The sequence below is a fragment of the Oxyura jamaicensis genome, chromosome 12 (assembly GCF_011077185.1).
Source record: "Oxyura jamaicensis isolate SHBP4307 breed ruddy duck chromosome 12, BPBGC_Ojam_1.0, whole genome shotgun sequence".
Taxonomy (NCBI): domain Eukaryota; kingdom Metazoa; phylum Chordata; class Aves; order Anseriformes; family Anatidae; genus Oxyura; species Oxyura jamaicensis.
In genome coordinates, this window is record NC_048904.1 from 14,246,783 (window position 1) to 14,263,365 (window position 16,583).

At 41.5% G+C, this 16,583-nt stretch overlaps 1 protein-coding gene across 6 annotated transcripts in view; it reads left to right on the top strand.

Annotated features, from left to right (window-relative positions):
• The first annotated feature begins 421 nt into the window (after window positions 1-421).
• The window catches only part of C12H3orf14 (chromosome 12 C3orf14 homolog), a 30,222-nt gene continuing 14,060 nt past the window's right edge, over window positions 422-16,583 (top strand). For 3 of the 6 annotated variants that reach the window (XR_004754128.1, XR_004754129.1, XM_035337808.1), the window contains exons 1-3: window positions 424-517; window positions 1,614-1,690; window positions 2,393-2,516. Coding sequence is in view for 4 of the 6 variants with exons in the window: in XM_035337808.1 (XP_035193699.1) it covers window positions 434-517; window positions 1,614-1,690; window positions 2,393-2,516 (285 nt within the window). In the remaining 2 variants the exon portion in view is untranslated. Of the gene's footprint in view, window positions 518-1,613; window positions 1,691-2,392; window positions 2,517-7,079; window positions 7,155-9,779; window positions 11,000-16,583 lie in introns of those variants that run through there. The other 3 variants (XM_035337809.1, XM_035337810.1, XM_035337811.1) reach the window with 3 other exon arrangements.

Below are 16,583 nucleotides of genomic sequence, written 5' to 3' on the forward strand. Positions count from 1 at the left end.
TACGCCTTGCGTAGCGAAGCAATAATTTGCCTCAAATACACGTGTACGTCACTACAGATCCCAGCGCCGGGCTAGGTAGGCCCTGAGGAACAGGCAATGCTAACCCAAAGCAACCACTCAGTGCCACTTTTGTGCTCGCTCTTCCTTGCCATACTCGGACTGCTACGTCTAGAAAGTTTATTGAAACTGCTGCCGAGCGTTTCACACGGTGGATATCGCCGGACACAACGCCCGACATACGACAACCCAACCTCACCGCCCGCCCCCCTCAGCGTACCCTCAGCAATAACTGCCGCGGCGCGAGACGGCTCGGAACCGCCCCTCAGCCCGCCCGCCGGCCCTGATTGGTCCCCGCCCCCTGTCACTCCTCCGATCCCCGAGTCAAAGGGGGAGCCGAGCGCCGAGGCTCGGCTCCGCCTTTCCGGCCGTTTCCATGGCAGCGGGAGGGGGGAGGCCGAGGCGTCGCGGAGGCCATGGTGGGTGGTTGCTTCGCTTTTGGAAGCCGTCAAAGCTGAAGGTAACCTACGTTTGGGGCATTTTTTCTATTTTTCCCTTGTTTCCCGCCTTCCCCTCCCGCGGTTTTACGGAGTGGCACATTCCGACGGGCTCTCGGATCCTCCCCCCTACCTAATGGTAGGGGCGGCTCCCCCTGTGGCAGCGCCCTTCCCGCCCATTCTGGGCGCCCCCCCCCCCCCCCCCCCCCCCCGGCCCGCGGGGGGGGGGGGGGGGGGGGGGGGGGAGGGGGAGGGCAGGCATTACCAGATTCCCCTGAATGTTCGAATTTATTTTTATTTGGTGGCTTCTTCTATTTTCTTTAGGTTTATTTCCATGACAGAAATGCAGTCGCCTCTGAGGGGGGAATTATTAATTGGCTGTAAACCACTTGCAGCCCTCTGAAAAGTGCTGTAGGCTCTTGACTGGTGTGTGGGCTGGGTACATGATCTCCTTTACACCTCAAAAAAATCATGAAGTTGTAAAGAACTTAACCTTATATTCAGTCATCTGCTGTACTACTACTGTTACATCTACTATACGGTCATCTACCTTGCTGAAGAGCTGAGCTCAAGAGGTTTTCCCTGTTTTTTTCCAAGTTTTCAAAAATTAAATTGGTTTAGTAACTTCAGTTATTTCAGTATGTCAATACTTATCCCTATTGCCCTACAAACAAGGCACTGAGTCTGTGAGAAGTTGCTATAAATGTTAATTAAAACTCCGAGTTTGTGTGCAGTGACACGACAGAAGCCAGAAATCGCTGTTGTAAAGAGTAATACAAAAATGACACGAGCACGTAGCTTGTGTGTGGTTGTAAGCAGCTGAAACTTGAGATGACTTAACGTTAAATGTGAAACTTGAAAGTCAGATTTGAGTTACCTCAAGGTATTTCAATTCAGTAAGATTTTCCTAAAATGTGTTGTGGGCACTAGTAGTGTGTGTATTCAAACCACACTGTCTTGCGCTGAGCATTAAAATTTATAAGCAGACTTTATTTACAGAGCTGATAAATTATATAAATATCATGCATGCAACTGTTAACTTGGAATGATTTACTACTGAAAAGTAAATGTTCGTGTTATGTCTTCGGAAAACCTTAATTTCACTTGGTTTTCCTTTAATATAGTGACAAACGGGGACAGAAAATGTCATCCTATTTGGCTCAGGAGGTTCACCTTGCTAGAAGACACGAAGAGATGTAAGTAACTGCCTCAGTGGCATAGCCTGCCTCACAGCAGTTTGCCTTGTGGGCTTGGGAGGTCTGGCCTGGCCATCCTGCGAACGAATCGCACCTTTGGAGAGCACAGCAGTCGTTAACAAGGGGTCGGTGTTCCAGGAGGTGGCACTCTTCCTTCATGAACTACTGGAATTAGCATCATTGACTGCTGTTATGAGTATTGAGATTGAGGTTTTTGACTTCCAGTGGTGGTACTGGTTTAAGATCTCTCTTTAACCTCCCATTGCTATTGAATTCTTAGTTGGTTTCTGTCACTCTGTGCCTCAGTTACAGAACTGCTTTTTCGTTGCCCTGTAAATTCAGACTGTGAAGCAAATACAGTAATGATTCAGAAAAATCTGCTTTTCTTGTAACAATTAGTACTTGCCGATGAGCAAGAGTAGTACTGATCAAGTCACCCCAACCCACCCTGTCTTTCCTGTTCTGAGAGATTCGGTGCTTCTAAGCACCTTAGCATATGAGGACTGCTGGTTGCAATGTTATAGCTTCATACATGCACAGCAGGTGGTGTCTGCGTGTACCTTTTCCCTCCCCCAGCACACCCACCCTACAGCCGGCTTAATTAGCCCCATAGTTTTGAGAAAACTGGGTAAGGTAAAAAGGTTATTTTCTAGCTCCTGAGCAAAATGTTCTACCCACTTAGCAAAATGTTTTCCTTTGTAGACTGTCTCAGAGATCAGTGCTGCTACAGCAGATGGAGACTTATCTAGGAGACAAAAAGACTAAAAAGACATGGCAAACTCAAGCAGCTGATGCAGCTCGTAAAAGGAATGCAGCACTTTTAAATGTAAGTTTCTGCAACTGAATTGAAATGTCATCGTTTTGTAGCTCAGAGAACTGAAAAAAGAAAGTGTTTGCTCCATTGTTATCATTAGAGTTCCTTTTCTTGAACTTGACCCAAAGTACTAAATGACAAGTCTGTATTATCTGATGACACCACTACCTGTTTTACATGCCCTTCTTATATGAGCCTCGCGGTGGCAGCTGCTGCATTTTTGTTAAGTACATGTAAAGATCCAGCACATGCTTATATAGATGTCAGCCTAAGACAGCCTCTGACTCTGAGAAGACTCAGAGCATTTTTATGCCCCATCCCAGAGAGATGGGGGTATGTTTGGGGATAGGGGCTGACCAACCTAGCATGCTTTTAATCCGGGTTAGGAACTTCCCACTCAAATTGTGTGAAGTTGTGGAAGAAGTTCTCTTTTTTTTTTTTTTAAGGGGGTGTAGAGTGATTTCAAGAATCTTACTTGCAAGTCCCTAAAAGCAGTGTTTGGTGTTTCTGGCTCTTCCTAGTGATGATACTGTTAGTAATACTGTGATACACTTCCTAGTGGTGATACTGTTCTACTTACCAGTTTATTTAGGTAAGATTTGTTTCCTAGGTAAACTCAGTGGATATTTGAGAACGAGCAATTAAAAAGATTGAGTTGGATGGCAGGGCCTAGAATGCTGAAACCTCTTCTGCAGCACCTAGCGTAGGCATCAAAATTGTGTCTATTTTATCTCTTTAAATTATAAGTTTTACTCTAGTAAATAAAAAGACTTATTTGAACCCTCAAAGACTTTGTTTCTTCATGCAGAACCTAGTGAACGTGAAAAATGTTCACATTTCAGCTAGGTACAATTCTAAAGCAAGCCCTCTTTGTATTTAAATGGCAACTATATTTAGGGAGTGGCAGACGAGGCAGAACACTCAATGTGGGATTCTTCTTACCAATTGTGTGATGAGGAGGATGTTGCAGCTTGGGCTCAGCCAAACTGCTGCAGACTGGGCTGGGGCGATCAAACTCCTCTGTGGATATAGACAAGTGTGGGTGCTTCAGTGGGAGGCTGAGTAGAAAGGGATGGGTTGCTTATTTCTTTGTTCTGTAGTGTTTGACTGATTTAGTAATCTCACCTAGCATAACTAACATTTTTCTATGTGCATTTTATAATTAAAATAGATTTATTTTTTCACATATGTAGCTTTTCATGAACAAGTTGTATCTTACAAATGCAGTCTCAGCTCACATACACAGACAAACATAATAAAGGCAAGATATATTTCTGCATGCTGAAAGCTTGTTGTATTGGAAATGTTAACAATAGCTTAGACATATACAGAGTGTAAATATTTTTGCAGTTACACAGATATTTGCCATCTTCTGTCACATCCTCAAAATTGTTCCTTTCAAGTGTCAAAAATGTTGGTGTTTGTACAGGAAAAAAAGCAAAAACATATGTATCAAAACAAATTCTGTTGCAGGATAAAGTAGCATAAATCAGTTTAAATCTATTAATTTTATACTGGTTTTAACAGGCATGCATTCCTGCAGATGCTTTCTGATAACAGAATAAAAAAGAAAAAAAATCTATGCAGAATAATATATGAGAAGCTTGAAAACAAGACTGATTAATGTGCCAGCTTCAGAATATTGTTCCTGATACCAGGCACTGTACATTTCACAGTTACCATGTGGAGAGTTGTTGATTTGGCCTACTCAAAAATACATGGACATGATGAAGTGTTATTTTTTTATTTGCATTTCTTTTTTTTCCTGCATGTAAGCAAAATCAGTTTTCAGTATGTGATCATGGCAAAAGACGTTTTTGTTTCTCTGTGCTAGTTGGTATTTATGCACAGGAAAGCATTTGAAAATAAATTAATTTTCAAATCGGTAGGAAGCAGAGAACTAAACATTTTTTAATTAAAATTTTAGCATTATAAGCACTTGTTCAGCATTTTAACATAATTACCAGAATATTTTACTTGATGCGATTAGGATGCTATAGATTAGAGAAATGTGTGTCACTTGGTGCCCATATAGTGTTATCATAAAAACAGAAATTCAACCAGTATTTCTAATCTAACTTCTGAGCTTTTTTTTGTCAGTAACATTTCTTGTGTTTAGATTTTTTTTTTTTTGGTATTATGGTGCTCCATCTAATAGCATATTCTTTATTTTCTATTTCTTGTTATTTAGTGGTACTGACTATGTAGATAACTTAAACTGAACTTGCTTTCCTGTACATCATGCAATTCTAGAATTATTTAAGTGGGATCTAGCCAGACTGTTATAAGTGACAGCTGAATTTGGTCCCCTAAAAGTGATGCATGTGTCATGTCTTCTATTTTACCTCTAGGGAAGGGTCTTGAACTGTTTTTGTTCCAGTCCTTGTAGTTTCAGGGAAAGCTGTAAGATGCTCTCTTTTTTTCCTCTATACTGTGACATACTAAATTTGCTGCTCTTATTTCCAAAGAAGTTTACATTACTGATGTATTTTTATGTTGATGGGGATTTCTTTTCTCTACAAAGTTTACCAGTTGCAGAGACATGAAAGAACTGCCATCTAATCTTAGTTATTTTCTAAAGCATACTACACCTTCCAGCAAAAATTTTGTTCACTGTCTGTCATTAAATCAGTATTCTGAATGACAATAGGCTGCACAACATACAAACTCGAGTGAGCAACAAAAAGACACGTCCAATATCTAGGCTATGCCAAAGTGACCTTTTCTACCAAACATATATGCACAACTGCTGTCTCCTTTTTTCGCCTGAAATGCATTAATTTCCTGTCACCATAAATATTCCAGTACCTTACCTGAGTGGGTGAAGAAATAACAATTTTAACTGATAGTCTTCCTTCCTGTGAGAATTTCTACAGGAATTAGGGATCAAAAAATCCCATGGAAGAATATGAAATGAACATTAGTGATTGATTCTGCTCTTCAGTATGGTATAACTTCTCCGGACTTGGTATGAGCCATGCTGATACGAGCTTGACTTGGTGCTGTTGAGGATATATCTGCTCCAAGCACATGCAACAGAGAAATCCCTTACTTAGGTTAATGAATTTGGTATTGTCTTCTGTTATTTTGACATTATGACTCCAAGCAGCTTCCAGGTTTGTTCACATTTTCCCCCCCCCCCCCAGTTATGTTCATTCCCTTTGCCTCCTCTCTCACCTAAAAAGAGGCAGCCACTTGCTACTTGCCAGGATTTGGATAAATCCAAGACTGAGCTTGCTCTTCCTCAGACATCCCTTAGCTTTCTACAAGGATATGCACTTCCCTGTGGGAAAGGGGAGAACAGTTTTACTTTGATAAGATCTGTAATAACGTACAAGAGAATATAGTCCTGATGTAAAAAGAAATAAACAGAATTAAGATGAACACTGTGGAGTGACTGAACCAAGTGTATCTGTATTACTAAACTGAACTTGAGCTAGCAGTAAGGGTGTGTTTTGCTTTTATTAATCATATCTGACTGAATTTGTGCCATATTTCTCCAACTAAACTTGAGTTGAGCACTGTTTACTTTTGATGTAATCAGATTGGCTATTATTCAGTGCGAGTAATCATGTTTGGTCTCTCTTGTGGATATGCTCCTCCAGAATCTCACTCTTCTTTTCGGCGGCAGTGGTGGTGAATATTTGGGAAGTCCCTTTGGGGAATTTCCTCTCTCATTTAGTTTTTCTGTTGTACTCTTCACACCCGCTCTCTGCTCCCAACTCTGCCATCTGCTATACTTTCTTTCCCCCTCCACTCTGTTCAGCTTTGGCTTCTTCACACCCCACTCCCACGTCCCTTTCTGTCTCTCTTCATCTGCCCACCACTCAATCTCTTCAATGTTTGGGTATGGAACTAAGCCCACAAGAATGGGTCAGAACTTTAAAGGGGGAGGGGGGCTAATTTGGGGTGGTGTTTTTATTTGTTTGTTGCCGCTGTTTATGGTTTTTACATTTATTTAGGCCTTTGTGAATCCAGCACACATCCACTGGACAAGCAGAAACCCAAATACTGATTTTTGTAAGAAAGCTATGTGAGGTGCATTGTCATCCAAGTTTGTCTGGTGAACAGCTTGCTGCAGCTCTACATTTTTGTGCACATGTTATGCATGCATATTAGCAAGTCATCTTTGTCTTGAGGAGTAAAGATCTTGCACATAATTTGCCTAGTTACTTTACAGTTACAGTAGCTAAAGTACAGACTTCAGTTTCCATGCAGCACAGAGCAAATTATTGTCATCTTCCCCCCCCCACGCTTTCATAAGTTATAGAGAATAGAATTTAACTGTAATTTAGCCCAGTGTCCAGGGAGAATAATAGTGTTTTACAGCAACACTTATGCAGTAGTAAAATGTATTTCTGTATCAGAAAGTTACAGCAAAAATATTTAGAAACCATAGGATATTCTTAAAAGCTGGATTTCAAAATGACTAAAGATTTGAACCTCCGATGTTGTTATATGGATGCTTTTTAGGCTTAATGTTCATTTAATTAATTTAAATGCCTTTATGTGAGTATGTGTTGTCTTTTTAAAATTCCCAGAGTGTTTTTAAAATGTGCTTTGCCTGTGTTTTAGGATATAGAAGCAGCAGAAAAAAAGCTGCAAGAAAGAATGTGTTTACTTCCACATCCCGATACTGTTAACTTAGAAGTAAGTCCTAGAACTCTGTCTTTTGTCTTTTTGTTTGCTGTTTATGAAACATTTTGCTTTTTTTTTTTTTCCCCTGAAGCATGTTCTTAAAGTGAAAATAATTGATTTTAAAATCCAGTGACTGGTATAGCCAAAGGCCTGTGTACTGTGCAGCAAGCTGAACCTAACTTCAGGGGCAAGGTCCCTAGATTCTAGAGCATTCTGGTGGAAATATTTTGCAGCTTTCAGGTTCTTATAAACTTAAAATTTTAAATGATAAACACTAAAAAACAAATACTGTGAATATAAACACTATTCTGATTGTCAAAGCTACTTTGTTTTTTGCTTTTTGGTATGCTGCAGGACATCATCTTTACATTTCAGCATCAGCAGTTTATCGACTTGAACAGAAGTTTTTACTTCTCAGATATTTTGTCAGGTAGTACGGGATCTCAGGGAAAGTAGTGCTAAACTAGAAATTCTACATCTCACCTGTAGTCCCTGAAGCATTATTTAAAGATAGCAATTTTGAAGAATTGTTGCCTGAGAGCTACGTATTGTCCTGATCCAGCATACCAATTTCAGTTCCCTAATCTCAGGACTGTTTTCTCAGTGTTATGCAGTGATGAATGAAGAGGACAGAAGCAGTCCTGGAAACAGGTATAGGGACACAGCTCTGATACAGACTAAGCATCCAACCACAAGGCCACTGAATCAGATTCCTGCTTGTGTTTCTTGGACCAGCAGTTTGTGGGTTCAACATTGCATGGTGGTTTAGTTTCCACTGGCAATACAGAATGTCCCACGCTGATCTGAATGCTAAGGCGCTGTCAAAAGATGGAGAAGGCATGAATTGTAGCAGATGAGGAGAGGTGTATTGTATGTTCTCACACCTGCTGGGCAAGTGCTTTAATACTTAGGCTGTTAACTTAAATGAGAAATCACTTCTTGGTTTGGTTGCTGTTAAAAGTTTGTCATTGTATTTTGTAAATGGCTTCCTGTCACTGTCACAGGGTATGTGCTCAGAATGTTCCCTCAGTGTTTTCTAGAGGCTTTAGGAAAAGGCATACATTTTTCCTAGATACCTGTATGTTTTGAATCGTGCTGAGAAAGATGCCAAACTACTTGGTTGAGCCTATTTTGGCAGTGCTCAGAAACACTTCTAGACTCTTAGAGGACTTTCAAGACACCTCTATAGATGCTTGGATCAGTTTTGGAGTAGGCAATTTTGCTTCTGTCTGTCCCGTTAGGTGGGTAAGCTGCTTACGGGATGTAGACTGAAGTCCATGCACGCTGGAGAGTGCAGAGCAATTGCTGATGGCTGCAGAGATCTGTGCTCTTCAGCAGTGGTGGAATTTTAGAGAGAATGGAGTTACTATTTGAAGCAGAAGATCCTATTTCAGCCTTTTTTATACTTCTAGTGCAGAGTGCTATAAATAGTAGAAAAAAGAAAACTTTCTTTCATGGTACAAAATTCTGGTGCATGCTTTGCTCCAAAACACTTCTGAGCATATTTCACTCAGCCATCTATGTGTCTGTATTAATATACTTTGAAAGTTATGGCTATAATGGATCCCCAGCTTGCTAAGTCAGAGTAGTTTTGTGTGACAGCACATATGCTTGTCAAAAAAGATTCTTTGAGTAAATCTGTTGAAGAAAATATTTTTGTAAATCTGCAAGAGCTGTAATTATATCTGAGTTACATGTAAGGATCAGAATGATTAGCCAGGAATCTAATTCTCTGTAGGGAGATGTTCAGTTTTATGGTACACTTATTCTATGTTATATATTTAAACAAGCAAAAAAAGTTTAATACATATGTACTGTACATCTTTTCTACTATAAATTACTCTTTTTTCTGAATGAGCATAGGTATCTAAAATATACCCATACTTGCTTTAATACAGCTCTTCATCACAGTATTTGGGGGAAAGGGGAGAGGAGGTGGCACTTACAATTTCTTCTTCAAAATTCTACAAACAACAAAGTTATCCTTAGGATACTGACACCAAAAATGATGAATGGTATTTCCATTCCACAAATAAAATGGAAGTCAAGTTTCTTACTCAGAGGTACAAAGTAATGCAGAGGGTTAGATAAACCAGGTTATTTTTCTGACCACAAGATAACCATGTAGCCTTTTTTCCTTTTATGATTCAGATACTGGAGCTGATTACCTAGTGAAATAGCACATAAAAATTCTACTCAGAACAATTTGCCTTAATGTAAAATCTTCTAGGAAAACCAATTTATGTAGCACTTCTTGTTTGTAACATTAAACAGATTTTTCCACTTCAAAATTATAATAATGTCATTGACATATATATATATATATACTTAAATATGAAAGGTGATTTTAAAAAGCTTACAACCACAAAGTATTTTTATTAAGGGTATGGTGAGGGTTTAAACTAATCTGTTGCTTACCACAAGAGGGCATATTCAGTCACATTGCAGTTCATGATACAGAATGAAATCCTTCCAGGCTGGTGTTCTGTGCTGTATGAGAGACTTGAAATTTCACGCATAGTTTGATCTTTTGTGGATTGCTTCACTCATAAGGCAAGACTTAATAATTCATTGTCTATCTATATTGTTTTTAAGCATATGGTGCAGATTTTGAAGTTGATTTTTTTTCTTCCTCAGACTCTCTATTGGGCATCAGTAAAAGAGTCTCTTCCCAAGTGGGAACAGTTCCTTTTAGGAAGAGCAGAAGCTCCGGTTGGTTTTAAGAAACTGAGAACTACAAAACAGAACCTAAGCTACCCAGAAGAAGATTCACAAAATTAAACACCCCAACTGTTTTGTAACTTCCTGCTTAAGTGGGCAAGATTGTCCAGGTCACATAATAAAATATATCACTGAATTGTAATGTGCATCACTTACGAAACAAAAATGAGCTACATTGGATAGTTGCTCTTGTCTCATGCGAACACTCTACATTTAAACAGTGTTGCTCTTGCTTTAGGAGAGCTTAGACTTGTATTCCTTACAATGAGAGCATCAATTCTTCTTGAAGGGAATTTGAGAATCAAAAGTGAGAAACACCGGTGAATAGAAACCCACCAAAGTGATTACTTCTCAGTCTAAGAAGTCTTAGATTATTTGTAACCCTCTGCTTTTCCATGTAAGTGTGAGAAGAAAAATACGTGCATTATCTTCCTTCGCTCTAGTCATCTGTGCTGTGTGCCTCTTTGTGGATCAAGGAGAGGAATTTACTGTTAACAGGGAAGGCAGGCTCTTTGCGTCAGAGTAGTCCCAGTTTAGCACTAGAAATCTGTAAAAACTTCATGGCAGCAGATGTAGAAAGAACACCTTGAATTTGTGCTTTTTGCTTTCCCTGATTTTTTTTTTTTGCAATTGCTACTTTCATTGCTTCTACAGCTTGTTCCAGTAACCATTTCTGCTTTTCCCAGCCTTTTGCTGCCTACTTTATATTTCCTGTCTAATGGGTGGTTGAAGACAAGAAAAAGTAAACAAATATCTAGGCTATTTTTTGCTACTCCTAGGCTGTTCTTAGTGCTATTTTCTTTATGTTGACAGTCTATAAGTGAGATCTCTTGCTTAGGCATGAAAAGTTTGAAAGAAGCGAGCAGAAAGGTAGCCTGCAGCAAGTGTCAAAAAACCCAAGCGTATAGAAGTCTTGGAGATAACACTTTCTTTCTCAGCCACTGAACTGTTCCTCAGCATCCTCCTACAGAGGTGCAGTATTGGTGAGTTCTGACTGTACAGTCAGCTAACTCTATGCAGCTTTCACTACTCATGCACACGTGCTTTTTAAACTACCAGTTCAGTGGAAGATCTTTCTGGGTGTGTGACTTGGCCTGAAGGAATTGTACCCTTCTGAAGCAAAGGATGTTTAGGGAGAAAAAAATATATATATTTTTACATTAAGAGCCTCAGCTGGAGTCTATGTTAAACTTTAACAATCTAACGCACGACAACATTCTCTTATCCCCTGACCTGGAAAAGGAGAAAAAAAATTGACCTCTGCCAGTGTCTGAGGGTATGAATGTGTAGTAATTACTAATTTTACTAGGCTATTAGTGAACCAATCTGTGCATCTCCATGTTAGAGGTGCACATAATTTTTCTATTAGGGATGTTTGAAGGACTTTTGTTGAAATTTTATTGAAACTGAGGAAGTTTTTAGCAACATTAATAAGTGCCCAGATTGCTTCAGATCTATGCGCTAAGTATGTGTTCACTTAATTAAACATAATGTAATTATTCACTGATTAGCAGGTGGTGGGGAGTCCATGGTCTAGTCAGAGTTGGAGAAAAGACTTCTAGCTGGAAACTATAGGAAGGCTGGGTAGCCTCGAAGGACCAACATCTGCAGCCACTGATCTTCCTGAAAGTAGGCACTCAATTTTGTCTGAATTTGAATTAGCTGAAGTATCACTCACACAAAAATAAATAAATAAAAACTTCATCTCCGATATAAAAACGATTTTACATTTTCAACGGGAATATTAAGAGTTCATTTAAAACTTTTTCTATTGAAGTGTCCATTAAACTGATAAGTTTTTACAGAAACTGCCATCTTAGAAATATCCTGTTGAGTGGGTGTTGGTGTTTGTAACAATAACGTTGTTTTCATAATATGTGATGGCAGATTAGCACGCTTCTCTGCAGTGTTGTTAACAGTTGTAATTAAGGAATAAACAGTAAAGGGTGTCAGTCCGATGACAATTTCATCTATAGTGTCACAATACAAAATGTCACAAAATATTAGAACTGTTATATAACTACAAAAATATCAAATTAGGCTTTCATCTTACAAGCAGAGAGCTTAAAAAAACCTGGCAGAGAGACCATTGCAATTTTATACCTACTCAGTGTTCTGTCACAAAGACAACTTGGTAATATTTTCTTCTGTAAGATCACAATGTGGTACTCGGTCTGATTTAGCGGGAATGTGTATGTATCTCAGACTACAGAGCTCAAATTTAAAAAGCAAATAATTGGAACCAGTTGAACAGACAAGAAGGGTAAAGCTATTACATGCAGTGCCCCCTCCCAGGAAAGGGATGGGTGAGCAGTTACTTGCTGACAAAGACTGGGACTCGTCCTGGTCTTTGCATCCAAAGGGAAATCACTTAAACTAAAATCTGGGCCCCTAAGCACTTTCTACATGTGAATAATCTGGGTCTTTATCTCTTTGGGCTCCGCCTAAACACTGGGACACAATGCAGATGCTCACATCCCCTTGCTTCTTTTGATTTTTCCCATGGAAGGAAAGCGAAGTGTGGGCTGTGGGGGCATGGCAGCTGAGTGCAGGAGGGTTTTGTGGTGTGCAGTGGAAGGCACCTGCAGGCAGCGTTGGTCTGGCTGCTGTGCCTCCTTTTAACCTGTGTGAAAGTGAAGGCAGAAATGCTTCCCTTAATTGCAAGTATGCTTTGAAGATAATTGTATCAAACGTTATTAGATAATCAATACTGTATTTCTGTTTTCTTTTGGTTATATTGTGCTAAGAAGTGAAGATGAAAATCAAATTATCTTCTTTTCAAATAAGATAATCTTTTTTTTTTCCTCTGTGCTATAGCTGTAGAAGCAGCAGGACAGGTAGAAATGCAATTAAAATTATATAGTAACGTGCCCAGAAAAGCAGGGGAGAGGATGAAGAGAAACTTTTAAAGTGGGAGGCATGTATAGGCAACTGCTCTGGCAGACAAGGGTCTTCTTGTTGGCCTGTGGTCTGACAGAAATAAGTGCAATTGCATATGACTATAGCAGCAAAGTAGTAGGCCATGGAGGCATGCGGCAGGGCCACTAAGGTAGAAGCGCGTGTCCTGATTAGTCATAGACCTTGGAGCAAGCAGCGGCAGGGTGCATAATTATATGTGGTGTCTCCTGTTACATCTGTCAAGTGCACAACTTCTACTACAACTTCTACCGTGACTGAGCTAGTTTGCCACCTGCCATTGTATAGATGCAAAATTGAGAAAGCACCTTAATGTGAAGTGTGCAAACCCAACCAAACAAAAAACTGATTGATACCAATATGGTTTAGTACTGGCATTAAATGAGATCTTGAATGGGTATTCTTCACTGAGTCAAAGCTGTTACTTCAAAAATACAAATTCAGTGCAGTTATCCCCCATCTCATCCCAGTTTGTTTTTAATCGTATGTAGTTTCCTGCCTGTTCCTGGGTACATGTTTTTTTCCTTTATAACATAACCCGTTACTCTGTATTCTTGACTTGCTGCTTGCCCTTTTGTGCTGAAGTGTGTATGTATGCATAAGCTGCAGTGGTCCTGCCTCTTGCTTGTCGTGCTCTCCTGGTGGGTGGGGGAAAGCAATTGAGAGAGGAGCAGTAGGGGAAATAAATGGTTTTGCCTTTATGTAAGTTAATGCTCGAGTATCTTAGAGGAAGAGCTAATTAATCACCCTTTTTTAGGTTTATGCGCAGATGAGTAACCACCGTACTAGCCTGGGAGCACAGCCTGTTCACCCAGCTTGTCACCTCTACCATCACATTCCCCGGCTTTTGCTTTCTCAGTTATTCTGGCTGTGGGGGCAGTAGCAGAAGGCATGTTAGTTTTCCCTAGGATAAGAAATTTCTTACTCTACAGAATCTTACTAAAGCCTATTAATTTCATTTGAGAGTATATATGAAATAGTAGAAGGGCTTAGAGACACGATATTTGACACTTACTGGAGTATCCCCTTGAATGCATTTACTCAAGGTCATGTTTTCATAGAAGTTGGGAGCTAGATTCTACACGAGCTTATGGTTCCTCCTTCCTTTTTCATTCATATTGTGTAGTCAGGGATGTAGGTGCTTGGTTTGAGCTTGTTGATACTGAAAAATAAGACAAAATATTAAATGGAATGTAGTTTGAGAGGTTATGTCTGAAAGAAAACATTATTTACTCCATAATGGTACGTTTCATAATATTTTAATAGTTGTGTTCAGATACAACTTGACCTTAAATATCACCCCAAATGCAAGCTGTTTTAACATATTTGTAATGCTAAGATCTTCATTACTGTAATACTCTGTTTGCTCAAGGATTATAATCTATTGCTATAACGTGTTATGGCTGAAATAAAGCTTTGATCTCGTATTCACCGACTCTTGGATTTTGGTGTTAGATTGCACGGATAAGTTGCGTGTAAATTGGTGCTCGCTGGAGCCAAGCGTGTGGACAGCGCGTCCACCGGTGGTAGCTGCTTTACCTAGGTGTGCTGTTTATTTTCCGTAATTTTCCTGTGACACTGATCTGAAATATTAATCTGCTGAGTGAAGATTAGAATCCCAGAAGTTTATCGCTTAAAATTGAAATGTAATAAATCCTCGGTGGATTATTTACGCTCTTCCTATTGTTTCACAATAACCGTGTGCTAAATTACTTCAAGTATGTGATTACTAGCAAGATATGGATAGAGAGAAATTTTAAGCCCTTGCAAAGGAAATATAGGTAGGGAGAAGGGGGGGAAAGAGGTTATTTGGGGGATTCTCCTGCTGGGTGAGCTCTTTGTCTTTGCAGTAGATACGGTGTTTTAATTTGGGAATTTGCTCTTTCTTTGAAACACGGCTGAAATGGCTCTTTAACATGCCCTAAACTGCATCCGCGGTGTATGTATCCTCCCAACTGCATCTTTTTCGTTTGAGTTACTTTGCATACGTTTGTCATTACTGCATACAAATAGGACGTACGATCATTTCTTCCCATAAGTTTTATCACTAGCGATGATGATCTTAAAAATAAATGTGTGGTGTTCTTTCTCCTCTCAGTCGTATCACCTACCAGAAAGCCCTAATAGGCTACAGAACAGTGTGAGACGGTATTTACATCACACTTTTGAAACAGATTCAAGCAGAGCCAGCTGCCGTAAGATTATTTTACAAATATATTGCAAATTAATAAAAAGAAAACTTCACCGTCTTTTAAGTAAATTACAGTCTCCTTGACTAATACCTAGCTTGAAGCCCCGGTAAATTAGCACCTGCCTCACGGCGGTGCTGGGAAACGTAATTTCGGTTTCCAGCTTAGCATTTCTTTGCCCATTTATGTTGCAGGTGTCCCCGGTGGCTGCCAGGAGCCCCGGTGCTCCGAGCGGTGCCCGGCGGGAGCTGCCGGAGGCCGGGATGCTGCGGGGACAGAGCTGCTGCAGGTCGGGCTCTCGGCGTGAGGACAGCCCCAGGCTGCGTGGCAGGGAGGAAGGGGGGGGAAGAGCAGCCCTCTGTCGTTTTCTGTTTTTGGGATGGGGTCGATCTGGAGGCACAGAGCCTCGCCCGGTGGCTGGGGGACTTGGGGGTCGTTTTGAGGCGCTCGGGCTGGCGGCGTGAGCTGCAAACCCCACGGACTTGCAAGCGAAGTTGGGTTCCTGGGAAAGATTCCTAGTAATAGCCGGGAGGGTGGAAAACCTACCCGTAAATCCACAGGGAAAGGGGCGGCGTGTGAACGAGACGGTCGCATCCCCCCCATCAGTTGGGAACAGGGTTTGGGGTGAGCTGAACCAGCTTGAGGTGCTTTGCCCTATTTCTCAGACGTTTCTTTTTGTTAAGTTTCTGGGTACGGTTGGCGTTTTCCTCAGTAATCAGCTTGCTTTTGCTGGATTCATTCAGTTACGCGATAATCCAATGTTGGTAATATCTCAATTCATTACCATAATGAATCAGAAGGAAGAGGCTGATTATAAAGCAGAAAGCTTCTATTTATGTGAAATAGCTTGGCAACTGGCGCCGGGGAGGGAGGCGGCAGCAGGGTGCCGGGCACCTCGCGGGACTTGGGGACGGGGCTCGGCTGCTCCGTGTGCGTCCCCAAACCGAAACCTGGAGGGATAAACGGGCGAGATTTGGGGCCGTTCCTGATGCTCCCTGCCCTTCGCCTCCGCCTGACAAAACTAGGCAGGAGAAAAGTCAAGTTTTGTGGCGGCTCGGGTTAGTCATCCCCATGCTGGGCTCTGGGACCTGGCCTCCCTTTCTCCGCGCTTTGACGGCGTTTTGGTCCCGGCCCTGCCGGGGGGAAGAGCCGGAGGTGCAGGAGGGAACAGAGAGGTGCCAAGGGCTGCCGGAGGGGCGAGGGGCTGGGGGTGCAATGTGAAGGGCCGGGGGGCGATACTGGGGGGGGGGTGACATGCCCGAGGAGCGCGGCTGGAAGCAGGAGGAGGGCACCTGGGCTGGGGCAGGCATGTGTCAATTCAGCCGGCGTGTTGACTTAAGCGAAAGTGCTAAGCCATTCCTAAGGCTAAGTCAATACTGACTTAAGCCAAAATTGTTATTAACGAGCTCTAAGCTGATTTAAGAGTCCCCGGGCCAGCCGTGTCTACACGGGAGGGTCGGGGGCGCCGTGCCCCGGCAGGAGCCGCCCCCCCCCCCCTGCGCTTCCTCAACGGGAAAACCCGCCCAAAACCCGGCCCGGCTCGGCCGCCTCGGTGTCCCCAAGCTTGGACGGGGCCGGGACAGCCCCGGGCTGTGCAAACAGCCACGGGGGGGGG